This window comes from Magnolia sinica, chromosome 15, assembly GCF_029962835.1.
Source record: "Magnolia sinica isolate HGM2019 chromosome 15, MsV1, whole genome shotgun sequence".
Taxonomy (NCBI): Eukaryota; Viridiplantae; Streptophyta; class Magnoliopsida; order Magnoliales; family Magnoliaceae; genus Magnolia; species Magnolia sinica.
Window position 1 is genome coordinate 22,058,376 of NC_080587.1, and position 21,408 is coordinate 22,079,783.

Sequence of the window (21,408 nt, forward strand, 5' to 3'; positions counted from 1 at the left end):
CTTTAAGTAGCTCACACCAAAGGAAAGAGTAGCCCCAAGAAGTTTTTTACGGTAGGTGTTCGATTCCCTTTTTTCTGTGGTGTGGTTCACTTGGGCTCTGGATCTTTCTCATTTTTTTTTTCTCATGCCCTAAATTCATCCGGCATAATGGATGGACAGTGTGGATAAACCACTTACATCATGGTGGGCTCCACATGTATTTTACAGTGACATCGGTTTTAGCATTCAAAAAAAGCACTGGGAACAATATGGTAATTACTTAGGGAACAATATGGTAATTACTTAGGAAATAATTATAACTCATTTACAACTCATTTTCAAGAGAAGAGGCAGAAGAAGAAGATGAATGCGGATCCGGTCGCTTCTTCGAACTCCCATAGCCAGCTCGATGAGCAGATTTCTCAGCTCATGCAGCGCAAGCCCCTCTACGAGCAAGAGGTCGCTCTCTCTCTCTCTCTCTCTCTCTCTCTCTCTCTCTATCGATTGATCATGTTTGAAAATCTCTCTCTCTTTTTTAATGATCATATTTTCCATCTTGATTTGCTTGTAAGCTGTCCGAATTGTATGATTTTCTGCGAATTGGTGTTGTAGAATTTACCTTTCTATTCTATTGATTGTCTGTGATCTGTTTTGGGGGTTTGAGATTGCAATCTGGGGAAGTGGATTTTGGGAGGTCGAGGAATTCGGGCCTAGATTCGTTGGATCTTCTCTATGGTTTGATTTACTGGATTTCAGATATTGGAGGTCGATTTGGGGCAGTGATTATGGCTTGTTCAGTGATTCTTTTTTTCTTTTCTTGGGAGCCTTTTTTTTTTTTTTTTTTGTAATTGCTTGTGAATGAGGTTGATATCGCCAAAAGTGGTGGTTCGCTGGGGAGTGGGCTGAAATACTCAAAAGGGTGAATCACTTGCAATGGAAACATGCCGAAAACATCATAGTGAAGAGTTTGTTAGCTCCTTGTGATTCGAATCTCATTTAATCTGGACAGTGCTTGTATATTTTTCCAGCTCAAGTGTTATTTGACTGTGGGAAGATGGATGATCTGGTGCAGTGACTACATTATATGGTAAAAAATTTAGGGTTCCATTTATTTAAATAAATATTGAAAGAAGAAGAGAGATTATAAGGTAATCAACTAAGGCATTGATCGAAAGTAAATGGAAAGAATGTGGTAGATCAACGATCACGTTTCCAAGAAGAAGATGTAATCTTGAGATGCAGTTGCCAATCCCTATAACATAATCAACCAATGAGATTATGGAAAGAGAAGAAAGAGATCTGACATTTCCAGAGGGATTTTGACATCTGACTTTGGTTTTGAAGAAAAAGATTTTCTGTTCGTTTTAGTTATTGAAATAGACGAAGAAAAAAAGGAAATTACAGGAGAGAGATATCTGGCGCTTACTCCTGGGAGTGCCTGAGAAGAACTCATTGCAGTCTCTCTCTCTCTCTCTATCTCTCTCTGTCTCTCTCTCTCTCTCTCCCTCTCTCTCTCTCTCTCTCTCTCTCTCTCTCTCTGATTTTACGTTTCTGAGTTTCAAAGATGGGAAAGACATGTGCTTCCGACTTTCTATATAGGGAGGAGGCCCAGTTCGAAGATCGAATTGGACGAGTCAAATGGAAAAACTAGATAGGAATTGTCGCCATCCCCATTCCCCACATGTGCCCTTATACACACGAGGCAAGCGGATTAGGTGGTGACCCAACAACACCGATCTAGGTAGTGTTGAGCTCTATGGGGCCTACTATGATGTTTGTATTTTATTTATGCCATCCTTCCATTTTTCTATCTTATTATAAGACATGAGCCAAAAAATGAAGCAGATCCCAAGCTGAAGCGGACCACACCATAGGAGACATTGGGGATTGAATGTCCATGGTTAAAAGCTTCTTTGGGCCACAGAAGTTTTGGATCAAGCTGATATTTGTGTTTTCCAGGTCAGTGGGACCTTATGAATGGGTTGGATGGCAAATAAACATTATAGTGAGCCCTAAGAAGGTTTAATAGTGGGTGTCATTATCACCATTGTTTCCTATGGTGTGGCAAAACAAATGGACGGCTTGGATATAAAATACATTCATCACAGTCAGCCCCACATTGTCCAACCCCAATAGTAGTAGCTTGGCAATATTGGGTCACCACCCAATCCGCTTCCAGTGAATTGGGTGATAATCGGACTGGCTTGGGGCCACCCTGATGTATGTATTCATCCATTTTACCAACTAATGTTTTATGCACGAGCTCAATTTTAAGCATATCCAAAGTTTTTTTTTTTTTTAAATATTTTTAATTCCATTTTATTTTTTACACGCACACTACAATTAGAGTTATACATGAATCGAGTTAGCTTGGTTAGCTCGCTTGACTCGACTTGTAAAAGCTCGATTCGAAACTGAGTTTGAGCCGAGTCAAGCTGATTTTTTGAGCTTGAAAAAATTTCGAGCCGAGTTCGAGCTTGCCCGAGTTCGACTTGACTTGGATCAAACCTCAACTCGAATCGACTCGGTGACTCGTTTATTTTGGTATCGATGTTGCTCGTCAAGTGTTTGATGAAATGACTCAATGAAGTGCTGTTTAGTGTGCATACATTCTTCGCGGGATCGGCTAGTGGCGAGGTAGGAATGGGTATGAAACAAATCATTACAAAAAAACAAGCTTCACATTATAAAATTGCCGTCAAATCATGATTTTGATGTTGCCCGCCCATTGTTTGATGAAATACTTGTATGCTGTTGTTATTGTTTTGCATTCTGTGAAAAATTGAAGATGCGCTGTATGTGTTTTAGAAAATGCCGCGTAGGCTTGAACTCGCTTGAGCCGCTGATTAAACCGAGCCAAGCTGTGCCAAGCTCGACTCGATTCAACTCGTGTACAACTCCTAACTACAATGGGCATTCAATTTCAAACCTATGACATTAGTATTAAAACTCATAGAATTTAGCAATAAACCATGAGCAAGTACCAAGCATAACCAAAGTTAAAGTGAACTATATTGCAAAAAACAATTGGGATAATAATGTTCACCCTTGAAACTTTACTAGGATCCACCATATTTTATTAGCCATCCAACTCCACCAACGGAGAAGTTTTGAAATTCCTCGGGAGGAGCTAGCTTGCAATTTCTAGGGTAGTGAATGAATTCCTTGCCAATAAGATTCTTAACATTTCAATCCAATAGGGGCATGTGTATCAATGACAAAATAAGATTAAACATAAAGGTGCATGCATATAAGCTCTCAAAAAAGGCAAAACAAGCCTTATGGGTGAGCCTCCCTAGCACTTCCCATATAATATAGTCAGGAGTACCAACAGTTGAATAAGCCTGCATCAGAAAGCACATAGCAAAATATATACCATGATTGAAACTTCAAAGTCTTCAACTTGTTACTTGCAATGCTGATCCAAGATTTTACATCATCTCATACGAACGTGTTCCGTCGTGGTAATGGTGGGCGTAACGGTTCCACCGTTATCGATATGGCTAATGTAGGGTGTGTAACGATGCCAAAAAACAAAAAAAAACAAAAAAAGAGTTCAAAAAACTAAGGAAAAATATCCATTAAATCCGGAATATTCTAAATATTCCAAATATGCATTCATTTATAATTTTGAACATGTTTATGGTGGTGTAACGGTCCACTCTTTTGTGAGAAGTTGTATTGGATTGTCTGATGAATTTATGAACTTGACAACATGGAATTGACTGTAAAACTCATATATTTAATTTTCTAATTATCTAATATCAATGATAGATATATTAGAATGAATGTAATATCAAAATATCTTACATGTGTAGGTGTTTGCAATTATTTTTCGTTATTTATTCTATATTAAGTTATTAACATACTTGAGGAGGAGTGAGGTCTCCAGACCAGAGTCCAGACTTGTATAAATTACAATGTTCATTCTATTTTAAAGTCTTCAACATGTCAGAGACTTCTTCACCTATCTTGTGATTCCTGTCCTGTCATCCTCAAGTCAAGAATTTAAAAAAATAGTAGTGTCTAATATACTCCCTTGCAATTTGATTAAGGATTACTTGATTGGTTGTCAAGGGAGTTATTTTAAGTACAAGTTTGGTAGTGTCAAGTGTGTGCTTGCTTGGTGAATATGTAGGTAATGACCTTATGGGTATATAGCAATACTTATCTTAATAAAAGTATATACTTATAGTTACCATAACAAAATTTAGGAGTCACCACTCACCACCAAAATGAAAATCTGCTTTGTTGTGGTTGCTTGACCTCCACATCATCGTCATCATCATCAGGTTGCGACTATGGAATAGGTGCTGTATATCCATAATATCCAGTGCTAGAAGGAAAGACCGGGTCAACAAAACCAGAGGATGACTGATCCTGACTAGGCAACGACTCTAACCCTGAGTAAGGATATCCACTAGTGCCCGTCTAATAGCCTTATTGGTGCTCGTACTTAGGCTGTTGAGAATCTTGAGATTGAGAAAGTGTATGTGATGAGTAACTTGGATTTGGATATGGATATTTATAATCATATGGATATGGATTATGAGGACTCTCCAACGTGAATTTGATGGAATAGGCTCCATATAACCATAATCCCATTGGCCATAATAATATCCATCATAATGCTCAGGACCTTGAGCCTGCTGATGTTCCGGACCTCCCGGTGGCGGTGCACCACTAGACCTAGCCTCCTCCTGTTGGCTGTATTGTGACTTAGTGCACTCATAAGTCCAACCTCGTGTACTACCTTGTCGATGTTCACCGGCCTTGCGATCTGTAGATGGCCATATGGTTTGCTGAGCAACACCAGAAGTGTCAACACCGGGGGCGTCATCACCATCATCGGACTTGGTCTCGCTGCTACTGCTTGTACTCTTTTGTTGAACTTGAGTCGGACTTTGCAAGAAAGTTCTCTCTTTCTGGGTCCAAAATAGTTGCATGACTCCCTTGTCGCGCCGTGCGTATTAGTGGGCAATCAGTTTCCAATGCTTTACTATCCTATTTAATTTGTTTTTCCCTTACTAGTGGGTCGTCCTCATCAGAAATATTGTCCAAGTTTATTCGATGGTAGTCCATGTCACTGGCGCCTGTAATGCTCCCATGATGTCGTCGCATTCTTAGCCTCGTGTTGTAGTTAGAGCTGGGCATCGGTCCAAGTCGAATCGGATTGGGGCGTAACGATCGGGGGCGTAACGGCGCAAAATTTTTTTGCCAAAAATATGAAAAAATATGGATTAAATCCAGAATATTCTAAGCATTCCAAATATGCATTCATTTATAAATTGGAACATGTTTATGGTGGTGTAACGGTCCACTCTTTGGTGAGAAGTTGTATCGGACTGTCTGATGAATTTATGAACCAGATAACCTGAATTTGATCATATATTTAATTTTCTAACTATCTACTATCAATGATAGATATATTAGAATGAATGTAAAATGAAAATATCTTACATCAGGTGTTTGCAATTATTTTTGAGGAATTTCTCGAACATACCTGTGGTCCTGTGCAGTGTGGTGCACCATGCACGTGACTGTGATAGTGTAATTCCTGTCTATGACCTGTCATCCATCCTCAAGTCAAGAATATTAAAAAAAATAATTAGTAGTGTCTGATATACTCCCCTGCAACTTGATTAAGGATTACTTGATTGGTTGTCAGGGGAGCTATTTTAAATACAAGTTCGGCAGTGTCAAGTGTGTGCATGGCTTCTTGCAATAATACTGTTGTGAGCTGTCTGCTGCAACAAATACTTACCTTAACACAAATATATACTCACAAGTCACAATCACAAGTCACCACCAAAATGAAAATCTACTTTTTTGTGGTTGCTCGACCTCCACATCATCGTCATCGTCACCATCAGGCTGAGGCTGTCCAATAGGTGTAGGTGCTACATATCCATAATATCCAGTGCCAGAAGGAAATACTAGATCAACGAAACTAGAGGATGACTGATCCTGACTAGGCAACGACTCTGACCCGGAATAAGGATATCTACCAGTGCCCGTCGAATAGCCATACTGGTGCCCATACTCAGGCTGTTGAGAATCTTGAGATTGAGAGTGCGTCTGCTGTGATGAGTAACTTGGATTTGGATCTGGATATCTATAATCATATGGATATTGATCAGGAGGGCTACTCCAACATGAATGTGATGGAACAGGCTCAGTATAACCATCATAATTCAATTCACCATAAGAATATCCATCATAATAACCAAGACCATGAGCCTGCTGATGTTCCGAACCTCTCGGACCCGGTGCACCACTAGATGTACCCACCTCCTGCTGGCTGTATCGTGACTCGGTACACTCATAAGTCCGACCTCGTGTACCACCTCGTCGCTGTTCATCGACATCGTGATCTGTAGACGGCTGTATAGGGCACTGAGCAACACCAGAAGTGCCAGCACCAGGGGCAGGGGGGTCATCGTCTTCATCCGACACGGTCACGCTACCACTGCTCGTACTCTTTTGTTGATCTTGAGCCGTATCTGTACGTGGCATAAACGCTGCCCCTCTTACTGGGTCCAACACATCTGCACGACTCTCTTGTTGCGCTCTGCGTATTTCTGGGTCATCAATTTCCAATTCTTCACTATCCTCTTCAATTTGTTTTTCCCTTGTTTCCAACCAAGGTAGAAGTGGGTCATCCTCATCATAAATATTATCCAAGTTTATTGGACAGTAGTCTCCGTCATCAGCAGCTGTAATGCTCCTATGATGTCGTCGCATTCTTAGTTTTATATTGTAGTGCATGAAGACAAGTCTATCTAATGTTCTAGTCTGCAATCTATTCCTATTCTTTGAATGAATGAGCGCAAAACAACTCTAATTCCTTTCGCAGCTAGAGGAAGATGTTGTCTGGCTCAAAACTTTTACTGCAATTTTTTGGAGAGCCTTCGTACTCTCTCCGAAATTAATCCACCATTCGGCCGGTTGCAATCTAGATACTGCATGCTATACAAGAGCATCTCCAAAGCTACCAAGGCGATTTCCAAATGTATCTAATTCATTCAATGCCTTTATTTGCAGATCTAAGTTAGGCTCTAATCTCTTTATCACATTTTTTAGCCCGACACGAACTTCATCATCCGCAACAAATGATTGGGCATATCTATACCTAGGATTTAGGTAGTAACCTGCTGCATGAAGATCGTGATGGAGTTGTTTTGTCCATCTCTTGTCGATCATCTTCCAATAAGTCTGCCAACTTCTACAATCACGTTGAATTGCAAGCTTTGCCTTATCCATGGCATCATATAGGAAGCCCATGGTAGGTGCTTCATCGGATTCAACAAGACGGAGTACCCTCATTAGTGGCTCCATCACCTTTAGGATCGCCTTGACCTTCTTCCAATATTTGTTGTCCCGTATGGTGTTCGCAACTTCGACCGGTGTTCGTGAGGTCTTCTTCCCATGTTTTGTGTTGAGCCATTCTCGGGAAGCGAACATCTCACTCAACTCTCCCCTATGCTAGAATAAACTCTCTAATGCTCTAAAGTTTGTTGCGAATCTAGTCGCCGCAGGCCTCAACAACTCTCGTCCTTTCGTAAACTTTCTCATTATTGCAACTACTTGATTATGGTTGTAAATAAACGTCGTCACTTCCCTTGCCCTTTCGACCATTTCCTTAACATTCTTCTTCTTCCCAATATCTTCCAATATAAGATCAATACAATGGGCAGCACATGGTGACCCAAAAAGATGTTTTCTCTTATCCATCAACATATGTCCTGCAAGCTTATATGTTGCCTCATTATCTGTCACAATCTGCACTATATTCTCCTCTCCAATCTCGTCCACAACTTTATCCATTAGTCCATTAATATAAGTAGAATTTTTTGTTGCCTCTGAGGCATCAATTGACTTGTGGTATATAGTTCCTAAGTGGCAGTATACCATGAAGTTGATCATGCTGCGTCTGGTTGGGCCAGTCCAACCATCACACATGATTGTGCATCCTCTGGCTTGCCATACAGGTTTAAAGGTAGCCACGTATGCTTTCACATCCGCATACTCTGCATCTGTCCATTTCCCCTAATCTCCTTAGCTGTGGGAGCCTTTACCTGCTTCTGCTGCCGCATCAATTACCACCTGCCAATATGGAGAATTGGCTGCGTTAGGAGGTATGTTGGCATGTATAAATAACTTTTCGCTCTACCTAATTTCTCAACGGAAGTTCTACTCCACATTTATTTTATCTTCTTTTGTTTAATTGATTCTTTCTTAAATAGAATTGGATCAATAGAGGGTCTCTTAGGCTCATTTACTTTTTCATCCAAATGTATAGGGGCATCACGTGAAGATGTCTCTCGTTGGCTCCCAAACATACGTCGTAACCCATCAAACCTACCCCCCAAACCCCACCTGCAGAAGTAGTTGCACTTCCAGTTGCACTCCCACTCCCACTCCCACTCCCCCCCCGTATCACGCACTGACCCATGCGTGCCAAACATGCGGCGACGTTCTTCCTCTTCACGAGCTAGACGCAAGCTCTCTCTCCTAGCTATAGTAAGTTCTCGATCTGAATCTTCGTCAGAATCAATAATATCTTCATCACGAATGCCCATATATTCAGGACCAAACACTTCCTGTCGAGCTGCATCCAAAATATCATCTTTCTTCTTTTGTACAGCAGCACGTTTACCCTTCGACTCATCCAGACTAGCTTGCATTAAAAGCATTATCTCTTTCGGTACTCTACTACATGGCGCAACTTGACCCTTTCGATGTGCCAAATGTTGTTTGAGACGGGTAATTCCACCAGTCACTAGTCTATCACAATACTTGCACTTCATTTGGTGCCTAGTACCACCAACCCTCTCACAATGTTGCCATCCAATATCATCACTTGTTGTTGGCCAGATCCAGACATTTCTTTAGGCTTAGGTAGACACTAGATAATTAGATTTGAGTATGAGTGTATCTGTGTATGACCTATGTTAATAAAGATGATTTTATATTCTAACTAAACCCTAAGAAGCTCCAAGGCAAAACCTGTCCAATATAAGCAAATAAAAACATAAAGTCACTAATTCGAAAATAGAAAAAAATTATAAAATGACACCCCAAATCTGTAAAATGCACATTAACATATTCTACCATGATTAACACATCATATGGCATGATTAAAACAGTAATACAACCATTAAAAATTGATTTTTCGAATTTAAAAAAAAAGGGGCAAAATTCATGCGTAAATAGAAAAAAATATTTAAAAAATATAAAATGGGACCCCAAATCTGTAAAATGCACATTAACATGTTCTACTATGATTAACACATCATATGGAGTGATTAAAACAGCAAAACAATCATTAAAAATTGATTTTTCGAATTTTAAAAAAAAGGGGCAAAATTCATGCGTAAATAGAAAAAATAATTAAAAAATATAAAATGGGACCCCAAATCTGTAAAATGCACATTAACATGTTCTACTATGATTAACACATCATATGGAGTGATTAAAACAGCAAAACAATCATTAAAAATTGATTTTTCGAATTTTAAAAAAAAGGGGCAAAATTCATGCGTAAATAGAAAAAAATATTTAAAAAATATAAAATGGGACCCCAAATCTGTAAAATGCACATTAACATGTTCTACTATGATTAACACATCATATGGAGTGATTAAAACAGCAAAACAATCATTAAAAATTGATTTTTTGAATTTAAAAAAAAGGGGCAAAATTCATGCGTAAATAGAAAAAATATTTAAAAATATAAAATGGGTCCCCAAATCTGTAAAATGCACATTAACATGTTCTACTATGATTAACACATCATATGGAGTGATTAAAACAGCAAAACAATCATTAAAAATTGATTTTTTGAATTTTAAAAAAAAGGGGCAAAATTCATGCGTAAATAGAAAAAAATATTAAAAAAATATTAAATGGCACCCCAAATCTGTAAAATGGATATTAACATGTTCTACTATGATTAACACATCATATGAGATAATTAAAACAGCAAAACATATTAAAAAAAGTATAAATACCTATTTTTGATAAATTTATGAAAAATGGCCCACCAAGCTTTGATTCAACAAAATCCGCCAATATAATGTGTTTTTTCCTCAAATATCCAGCCAAGGTTGGTCGAAATTAGCAGTAGAAGGAGTGAGAAGGAGTTTGGAAGCAAGAAGTTTCGAAAAAACATCAAAAACGGACCTTAAAATGCAAAAAAAAATGGCCGTTTTTCGACCGTTACGGGGCTGACCGTTACGGGTGACCGTTACGCCCGTATCGGGCCCGTATCGGCCGATACGGGTACAAAAATTGGTATCGGCCGATACGGCCCCGAATCGGGTAACGGTGCGTACCGTTACCGTTACGTATTGGCCGTAGCCGATACGTAACCGATGGATTTGAGGTTTCTCTGTAGAGCTGGGCATCGGTCTGAGTTGGATCGGATTGGGTCCAACCTGATCCGATCCTGGACCCAATCCGATTCAAAATCTCAGTGGCCTGATCCGAACTCGATCCGATCCGAGACTGAGTTCGGGTCACTTGACTCGAACCGATCTGAAATGTACATGGCCTGATCCGATTCGAGTCCGACTCGGTCAAGAAAATTGAGTCGGATCGGATTGGGCATGGTTCGGATCGATCTAGATTTAAATTTTTTCTTAGTGATCATCATTGTGGGACCAATTGTTTCAATGGATCGGATGATGTATATAGATGACATGTTGGCTATTTGCAGTCAATGGAGGGTAGCTTTACCGTCCATTGAGATGGATCTGAGAAATCCTCAGATCTGATCTACCTCAAAAGGCAAGTAACCTCTACCCAAACTACCCTCACGTCCTCACCTTTACATCTCTCCCACGTGCATTCGCAGCTTGCACCGGCCATCACATGGAAGGGCAAAAGAGTCATTATGTCCAACCGACATCCCACAAGAAAGAACTTAGTCAGAAACATTCAAAATTCCCAAAAGAAAGCCACAAATTCCTTCATTTCGACATGAAATTCCTCCAAAACGCTGTAGCTTTCGAAATAGAACCGGATCTCATGAAAACAACAGCAAAATGAGGGAAAAGAAGAGATGTTCCACAGATCTGAACAAGAAAACTCACCTTCGGAAGATCTAACTGCGGAAACGAGCTGCTTCAACCTAACCAACGGTCAGATTCCGTCAATTTGTAAGGAATTTGAAGGAGAACAGGATTTAAAAGGGAGCAGAGGAGAGAAAAAAAGAGCTAAGCTGCGGAAAGGGTTATTTATAGGCAGAGGAGAGAATGGTCCTCTGTCGCTGTCTGTTCTATCTACCCATCTTTCTCCCTCTTCAACAGTAATACTTTGATAGAGCACTGCACATCATACTCATGGCCAGATATAAATGCACCTAAACCTGGTCCGGATCGGATCCAATTGGATCGGATTTTGGATCGGATCGGATTGGATTGGTATAGATCCGAACTCGACCCGAACAGCTTTCGGATCTGGATTGCCCTACTCGATCCGTACCGATCCAGGCTGTCAGATTGGTTCGGATCGGGTCAGGATTGCCCTGCTCTAGTTGTAGTGCATGAAGACAAGTCTATCCAACGTCCTAGTTTGCAATCTATTCCTATTCTTTGAATGAACAAGTACAAAACAACTCCAATTCCTTTTGCAGCCAGAAGAAGATGTTGTCTGGCTTAAAACTTTTACTGCAAAATTTTGGAGAGCCTTCATACTCTCTCTGAAATTCATCCACTATTCGGCCGGTTGCAACCTAAATACTGCATGCCGTGTAAGAGCTTCTCCACAGCTGCCTTGGCAATTTTCAAATGTATCTAATTCATTCAACGTATTTATTTGCATATCTAATTCAGGCTCTAGTCTCTTAATCACAAATGATTAGGTATATTTGTACCTAGGATTTAGGTAGTAACCTGCTGCATGAAGATCATGATGGAGTTGTGTTGTCCATCTCTTGTCGATCATTTTCCAATAAGACTCTTAGCTTGTACAATCACGTTGAATTGCCAGCTTCACCTTATTCATGATATTGTAGAAGAAGCCCATGGTAGGTGCTTCGTCGGTTTTAATAAGATGGAGTACCCTCATTAGTGGCTCTATCACCTTTAGGAGCTTCTCTTGACCTTCCTGCAAAATATGTTGTCTCGTATGTTGTTCACAACTTCAACCGGTGTCCCTTACGTCTTCTTCCCGTGTTTTTGTGTTGAGCCAATCTCGGGAAGCGAACATCTCACTCAAGTCTCCCCTATGCTGGTATAAACTCTCCAAGCCTATGAAGTTTGTTGCGAAACTAGCCGCTGTAGGCCTCAACAACTCTCTTCCCTTCGTGAACTTTCTCATTATTGCAACTACTTGATTATGGTTGTAAATAAATGTCGTCACTTGTCTTCCCCTTTCGACCATTTCCCTAATACTCTTCTTCTTCCCAATAACTTCCAATATAAGATCAATACAATGGGCAGCACATAGTGACCAAAATATATGTGATCTATTTATCATCAACTTATGTCCTGCAGCCTTATATGATGCTTTGTTATTTGTCACAATCTGCACCACATTCTCCTCTCCAATCTCATTCACCATTTTATCCATTAGGGGAAAAATATAATTAGAATTTTTTATTTCGGCCGAGGCATCAATTGACTTATGGTACACATTTCCCAAGTGGCAGTACACCATGAAGTTGATCATGATGTGTCTGGTTGGGCTAGTCCAACCATCGCACATGATCGTGCATCCTCTGGCTTGCCATATGGGTTTAAAGGTAGCCACATATGCTTTCACATCCGCATACTCTGCATCTGTCCATTTCCCCCTAATATCCCTAGCCGTGGGAGCTTTAATTCATTTACCTGCTTTTGCTGCTGCATCAATTACTACTTGCCAATATGGAGAATTGGCCGCTTTAGGAGGTATGTTGGCATGTAATAATTGGCTGCTGCCCTACCTAGCTTCTCAATGGAAGTTCTACTCCACATTTGTTTTATCTTCTTTTGTTTAGTCGATTCTTTCCTAAACAGGATTGGATCAATAGAGGGTCTCCTGGGCTCATTTACTTATTTGTCCAAATGTACAGGGGCATCACGTGAAGATGCCTCCCACCGGCTCCCAAACATACGTCGTAATCCACCCAACCTACCCCCACCCCCACCCCCACTTACAGATATAGTTGCACTGCCAACCGCACTCCCACTCCCACTCCAACTCCCACTGCCTCCCCTTGTATCACGTATAGACCCCCTCGTGCCAACCATGCACTGACGTTCTTCTTCTTCACGAGCAAGACGCAAGCTCTCTCTCCTAACTATAGTTACTTCCCGATCTGAGTTTTCATCAGAATCAATAATATCTTCATCACGAACACCCATATATTCAAGACCAAACACCTCATGTCGGGCCGCTTCCAAAATCTTATCTTTCTTCTTCTGTCCATCAACACGTTTACCCATCGACTCATCCAAACTGGATTGCATTAAGATCATTATCTCTTTTGGTACTCTAGTATATCCCCGCAACTTGATCCTTTTGATGTGCCAAATGTTGTTTGAGATGGGTAATTCTACCAGTTATTAGTCTCTCATAATAGTTGTGCTTCATTTGATGCCCAGTACCACCTACCCTCTGACAATGTTGCCATCCAATATCCCCACTTGTTGGCCAAACCCAGACATTTTCTTTGGTAGATATGACCTATTTAAGAGTCTACTCGATTCTCTAAGTTTATATATAGTTTTTACTTTTTATAGGAGAATGAATTAATTAATTTAAATCTCGAAACTTAATGTAAATATATTAATAAAATAAAGTTCGAACTTTTGAATCTAATTAACAAAGGAGAAATTATGTTCTAAACCCTAAGGAGCTCCAAAACCTGTCCAAAATAAGAAAATATAAGCATAAAGTCACTAATCCGAAAAAATAAAAAATAAAAAATCAGTAGCATAATATGTTAAATGCACATTCATATGTTCTACTATGATTAACACATCATATTCAACCATTAAAACAGAAATACATTAAAAAAATGATTTTTCATAATTTTCTGGAGCCAGAAAAGTCCCAAAATCAAATAGTAAAATTGGACAAAAAAAATATGCAATCAAACATTAATGTATAAAATGAGTATTAAAAGATGCAAACTAATGTTCTGTTCAAGCTGAACATGAAATTTCCAAGAAAGAACTCAAAATCTTAAAAACACAGAATATTCCAATATAAACAAAATACAAATTTCTCAAAATTGCAGCCTTTGCAAAAAACTCTCCATGGAATTTGCATAAGAGCTTCGTATTCGTGAGTGCACTAATTTTCGCATGGAGATGACCATTGCTGTGGAAACATCTTCGTCAAGATTTCACAGAAATAGATTCCAAGAGAAAAGAGGCGAAAATGGAAGGGGAAAAGAATTAAAACCCTCAACAAAGATCTTTTACTAAATGCCATTTCAAACCCTAATCACCACTGTTCAACTAGATGACAGTAATGGAAAAGCAAGATTGCAGTCTTAAGCAACAAAAAACCATACTACACCAAAAGACGCTGAAAACGGCCGAAAAACCTCAAGAATGACGATCCAAGCCTACAGATAGTCGGAAAAATCAGCATATCATTTAACAAAAAACACACGGAAATTTTCTAGGGAAAAGAAGAAACTCATATAGAGAATGCTAGTGTATTGTATTGTGTATTGTGTGTGGTTAGTGGGCCTTTTTCGTGTAAGTGCATGTGCACACTTCCCTATTCTCCTGTAGTGTACTATATGCTTTATCATAATAAAATATTATGTGTTAGGGCAAGCAAGCCAAACACATCATCTCTCCCAAACTCTTCTCCTCCTCTCTCAATATTCTCATCTCTTCTTCACATTATCCTCATCAAATCATTCTCTACTTGGTATCAAAGCAAAGATCCAGGCATTTCGCATCCAACAGGTTGAGAGGCGACACGTCACCTTGCTGACGTCAGCAGCCGTATGGCTAATGTCAGCGTTGTACGGATGCATGGACTCCGTTTGAGCTAAAAGTTTAGGGGTTTGATAGATCTTGATTTTAGAAGATTTGTCATGATTTTTTCAGAATTTATTGGACCTCATTTCATGGTATTTTGAGCGAAATAGAGAAATTGGAAAATCGGTCCCAGATTTCGTTTTTCTTCGATCTACCTCAAATTGGTAAGCTTTTCTTTGGTTTCTTTGCTCAAAATGAACCGAAATCTTTCTCCCAAGCTATCCATGGTGGATTTTTTTTTTTATAATTTAAGATCAATGTTTAAGAGATTTTTAACCTCAAACGGGCGTGCGGCTGGGCCGTTTTTCACTCGGTCAGGCCCTTTGTGACTGCATTTCATGGTTTTTTGGATGATTGATATTTGTTTGAGGTTTATCTCTTGTTATCTTGAATGATTGAGTGAGATAAGAGTTGTTTGAATTAGTCTTTCTTGGCATAGGGGGTCTCTTGGCATAGGTTTATTTCTCTTGGACTCTACTATGGTTGACGAAGGGCCCTTATCTCTTGGCATAGGTTCTCTTGAATCCAACCCCTTGCAGATTACCTCCATTAAGTTGAATGGTGATAACTATCTTCAATGCGCACAATCTGTAAAAGTATTTTTAGGAGCCCGTGACAAGTTGTCGTATATTTTGGATGATCCCCCAAGCTCTACAGATGTTACCTATAAGTCTTGGACAAAGGAGAATTATCAAGTTATTGCATGGTTGTTGAATAGCGTGGATTCCTCGATTAGCCACTCAGTGATGTTTTTATCCTCGGCTAAAGGCATTTAGGATACGCTTCATGATATGTTCTTGGAATCTCAGAATTTTTCACGAGTATTCCAGCTTATTCAAGAAATTGGTCGGTTTCAACAGAACTCCAGATCCTTAAAAGACTACTATTCGACGCTTCGGGGTATGTGGAGAGTTGGATATGTATCAGCCTCTTCCTTCCAAATGTAAAGAGGATCATGAACATGCTCATAAGCAACGGGATGATACTCGTATCATGCAGTTCCTCGCTGGGTTGAGTTCTGATTATCTTCACGTTCGCGATCAGGTTGTTATGTAGGATCCTCTTCCCCCATTGACGACAGTCTATGCCATGTGTCAGCGTGCTATGGTCTCCACTCTTTCTTCTCATTCATTTGTGCCACCTGGCCGTTCGACACATCTTGCTGGTGATCAGTCCTCCCTTAGTCTTCGGGTACCATCCTTGAGCTCAGGACGCATTTCTGGTTTTGGTGGTCGTGGTAGAGGCCACGAGGGAGATCGCAGTCTTGGCGGTCGTAGTCTTCGTAGTCGTGGTGGATGTGGACGAGGACGTGATGGTTTCCGCATTCGTTCACATTGCGGTGGAACTAATCACACTGTTGATTATTGCTGATAGCTACATGGTCGTCCTACGTATGCCACTGCTTCTGTTGCTTCCACTGTTGCTTCTGAGACAGTCTTCCACTATGACAGCTGAGCAGGCTACTTCAGGGGAGTCTCTTATCATTTCTCAGGCGGCATATGATGCCCTTATGCGGCTTCACATTCGGGATATTCCTGAACCTTCTCACGCAACTTCGGCCCAGTCAGGTACTGTCCTTCTTGCGTCATCCTCTCCTACCTCCTGGGTCATCGACTCTGGAGCTTCCTCCCATATGACTGGTAAGTTGCAATTCTTTTCTTCTTATTCTCCTTCTCCCACTCAGTATGTCACAGTTGCAGATGGAACCCAATCTCCCATCTCTGGGATTGGTTCCATCCCTCTTCTTCCTTGTCTGTCCTCCGTATTGCATGTCCCTCGTTTTCCATTAAACTTATTGTCTGTTAGCTCTCTTACTAAATCACTCAATTATTCCATCACCTTCTTTCCTTCTTATTGTTTGTTTCAGGACCTACAGACGAAGAGAGTGATTGGTGGGGGGCATGAGCGAGGAGGCGTTTATCTTCTCGATGATACATCTGTTGCTGCTTTTAGTACCCTTTCTCTAGATTGACAGTCCATGACTCGGTGGCATTGCCGCTTAGGCTACCTATCCATTGCTAGATTGAGACTTTTGTTTCCCTCCTTGTCTGTCACTAAACCATTATGCTGTGATATTTGTGAATTGTCTAAACATCATCGTGCTACGTTTTCTCCTAGTTCTTTTGGGAGGAAATCTCAACCTTTTCTTCTGGTTCACTCGGATGTCTGGGGACCAGCTCCGATTACCTCGACTTTTGGATTTAGATATTTGTTACCTTTAATGATGATTATTCCCGCATGACTTGGATTTATCTTTTGAAATCTAAAAGTGAAGTGTTTGATGCGTTTAAAGTGTTTTATCATGAAGTATGCACTCAATTTCATTGTTCCATCAAATCCCTCCATTCTGATAATGGGGGAGAATACATGTCTACTGCCCTTCTGTCCTTCTTGCAGGAACATGGTATTTTGTCTAGGACGTCATGTGTTCGCACTCCTCAACAAAATGGTATTGCAGAACGAAAGAATCGTCATCTTCTTGAAGTTGCTCGCACCCTTCTGCTTGGTATGCATCTACCCAAACATTTTTGGGGTGATGCTCTTTTAACTGCTACTTTTCTTATTAATCGTATACCCTCACGTATTCTGTCTTACAAATCTTCATTTACTATATTGTATCCTCATGATAATCCATTTCCTCTACCACCTAAAGTTTTTGGTTGTACATGCTTTGTTCAAATTTTGGATGAGAGTAATGATAAACTTAGCCCCAGGGCGATTAAATGTGTCTTTATAGGGTATACTCGGAGTCAGAAAGGGTATAAATGCTTTGACCCATTGACTCGCAAGAAATATGTCTCTGCCGATGTCATCTTCTTTGAGGATCTTTCTTTTCTCCTCTCCAGGCCGTTCCCTTTGTGATCCTCTTGCAAGTCAGGGGGAGTATGACTCTTATCCTCTTTCCACTAGTGATCATGGGAAAACTCCTCTCCCCTCTATTCAGCATCCTGTTGGTGATATGGGTGAGCCTAAGCCTTTGCGGGTGTATTATCGTTGAGATAAATCTTCACAAGCTCAGCCATCCACCCTTCCGCTCATTTGGATGTTGGTTTAGGTGACTCTCCTAACTCGAGTTTAGATTTTCCCATTGCCTTGCGTAAAGGGTCACGATCTTGTACTCAACACCCTATTAGTAATTTCGTTTCATATGATCATCTTTTACCGTCTTTTTAGTCGTTTGTAGCTTCCCTTTCATCATAGACTATTCCTAGATCCCTCTCACATGCTCTTGATTGGACAAAGGCGATGATGGAAGATATGTATGCTCTTGAGAAGAATCATACTTGGGATCTTGTTCCACTTCCTGTAGGCCATAAACCTGTTGGCTGTTGATGGGTTTATACAATCAAGTTTCTTCTAGATGGCTCAATTGATCGCTATAAAGCCCATCTTGTTGCTAAAGGTTACACACAGACTCATGGTGTGGATTACTTTGAGACATTCTCTCCGGTGGTTAAGCTTAATTCCATTCGCGTTGTGCTCTCCTTGGCCGTTAATTTATCATGGCCCTTGTTTCAGCTTGATGTTAAGAATGCATTTCTCCATGGGATCTTGCAGAGGAAGTTTACATGCATCAACCTCTTGGCTTTGTTGCTTCTTACAACCCTGCACTTGTATGTCGGTTGAAGAAGGCTCTTTATGGACTCAAATAATCTCCACGTGCATGGTTCAAAAAATTTAGTCAGGCTCTCTTGGAGTTTGGCTTTGTTCGTAGTCATGCCGATCATTCTCTCTTTATATGTCGTCGATCGACAGGCATCATGGTTCTCATTGTCTATGTGGATGATATTGTTTTGTCTAGTAGTGATTTTGCTGGAATGAGGGAGGTCAAAGATTTTTTGAAGACCAAGTTTGAGATCAAGGATCTTAGTCCTCTTCGCTACTTCCTCGGAATTGAAGTTGCTCTCTCATCATCCAAATTGGTCTTGTCACAACGAAAATATGCGCTTGATCTTCTCATGGAGATCGGCATATTAGGGTGCAAGCCTGCTACCACTCCCATGGATACTTCACAGAAGCTTCGACCAGATGATGGTGCTCTCCTTACTGATCTTGAGATGTATCAACAACTTGTAGGCCGGCTTATTTACCTGACTATTACTCGCCCAGATCTCTCATTTGCGGTGGGGGTTGTTAGCCAATTCATGCAAGCTCCCCGTACTTCTCATCTCACGGCTGTCTACTGTATACTTCGGTATTTAAAATCAGCCCCGGGTCTTGGCCTCCGCTTTCAGTTGTATGGTCATCTTCATCTTTCTGGCTATTCTGATGCTGATTGTGCAGGTAGTACTTTTTATCGCCGCTCTACATCCGGCTTCTGTACCTTCCTAGGTGGCAATCTTATAACCTGGAAGAGCAAAAAGCAGCCAGTTGTTGCTCGGTCCTCGGCTGAAGCAGAATATCGTGCTATGGCTCATGTGACGTGTGAACTCGTGTGGCTTCGCAATCTTCTTGAAGAACTTGGCTATCCTCCTTCGGGTCCTATTCTTCTTCACTGTGACAATCAAGCGGCCATCCATATTGCTCGTAACCCAGTTTTCCACGAGCGAACCAAGCATATTGAGGTCGACTGTCACTTTATTCAGGAGAAAGTCGCTTCTAAGGAAATCGTCACTCCTTTTGTTCGATTTGGTGATCAACTTGCTGATGTTCTTACAAAGTCCTTGAGTCGAGATGCTCTTCATCGTGTTTGTGACAAGTTGGGCATGATCAACATCTATGCTCCAACTTGAGGGGGAGTATAGAGAATGCTAGTGTATTGTATTGTGTATTGTGTGTGGTTAGTGGGCCTTTTTCGTGTAAGTGCATGTGCACACTTTCCTGTTCTCCTGCAGTGTACTGTATGCTTTATCATAATAAAATATTATGTGTTAGGGCAAGCAAGCCAAACACATCATCTCTCCCAAATTCTCCTCCTTCTCTCTCAATATTCTCATCTCTTCTTCACATATCCTCATCAAATCATTCTCTACTTCTCACCCAAATTGAAACTCCCTGTTGATGAAATTCCGTGGCAGAAACTTGGATTTGCTAAGGTGTTGGGATTTGCGAGAGAGGGAGAGAGATCGAATGACGGTTTTGGAAATCCTTCTTCCAAAATGAATTTTAGTTTCAAAACCTAACAATGTGAGATTTCCACAATTATAAAATAACAAAAGTTATCGGCCGTACATGTAAGTGCCCATTTACTATATGGTCAAGATAATCTTACATGTGTTGTTGCTGTTTTCGACACTGGGTGCGCGAGCGTGCCAAAATTGAAATCGTGGCTTCAATTCAAACCGAACAACAATGACCCCAAGCGCCAAGCTAGGCAGACATGTAGTGTATGGCTGAGATCTGGTGAGATCGGTAGCCTATTCAGCCACTCGCTTAATGTGTAAAATTAGATCAGGCGATATTCAAAGGGTGGGGTTCGTCCTCTGATCATGGGTTGCACCTTTGCCTTTTGTATGAAAGTACTTTTCATTATAGATAAAATGAAATGGGAAAAGAGATTCTTACGGTCAGTCTCGAAGAACAACTGCGGAACATCTTTCCGATGGATGAACTGAATCCAATGCACAAGCTTAGACTCAAATTGCAGCTAAAGATTACCGGATACTTGGTTACCGCTACAGATTACACTATGAAATGTAAAACAACATGCTAAAAAGTAAAGATTACACTAAGAAATGTAACTTGCTTGACAGGAAAAGTAAAGGATTACACTATGGAATGTAATTTCATTGGTAAATTGACAGGATAATTGAAAGATAGATTTGGTTTGTTTGGGTTGGTATGAGACGATTTTTCTTGTTGAAATCCTCTACTATTTATATCCTTGATCCAACCATCTAGATCCTTCCCATGTTCTGACGGTTGCTATAACTGTTCTCCACTACTCGAACTCCTCTGCTCCTCCTCTCGCCACCTGTCCTATAACCATTCACACATGATTGCTTCTTCATCGGATATATAAACCAAAGCCGTTGAATCAACCCTTCCTATAAAAATTCTTAGTTTTTCAATTTTTTTTATCGACGACTTTCACACTATTATCTTTTTTTTTTTTTTTTTTTTTTTCTTTTTTCCAGTTCTTTTTATTGTCCATATCTTTCATACTTTTTTTTTTTTTCATTCTTTTCTGGACAACTTTTATTTACTTTTTATTCAATAGGCAGCCCTTTTCGATATTCCTATTTTTTAATTGGTTCTTAACTCTCTCTCTCTCTCTCTCTCTCTCTCTCTCTCTCTCTCTCTTTTAAAAACAGTCAAGGTTGATCATGCTTGGTTCTGAACACCTTAGATAACCACGAAGTACACATCACCATATCAAACTTAACACTAAAAGTGTAAGCTAGATGTGAAAAGTGAATTACACGACTCACCAATGTTTACAATTTTTCAACTGAAAATTAGTAACCGAACTCAATTTTGAAATCTACTAAACAACTAG

General features: G+C 40.2%; 1 protein-coding gene across 10 annotated transcripts in view; it reads left to right on the plus strand.

The window, feature by feature from the left end:
* Positions 1 to 278: 278 nt before the first annotated feature.
* Positions 279 to 21,408, plus strand: part of LOC131227138 (rhomboid-like protein 19) — a 77,789-nt gene continuing 56,659 nt past the window's right edge. For 6 of the 10 annotated variants that reach the window (XR_009162076.1, XR_009162077.1, XM_058222860.1 and 3 more), the window contains exon 1: positions 279 to 438. Coding sequence is in view for 8 of the 10 variants with exons in the window: in XM_058222860.1 (XP_058078843.1) it covers positions 343 to 438 (96 nt within the window). In the remaining 2 variants the exon portion in view is untranslated. Of the gene's footprint in view, positions 439 to 1,007; positions 1,067 to 21,408 lie in introns of those variants that run through there. The other 4 variants (XM_058222862.1, XM_058222866.1, XM_058222865.1 and 1 more) reach the window with 4 other exon arrangements.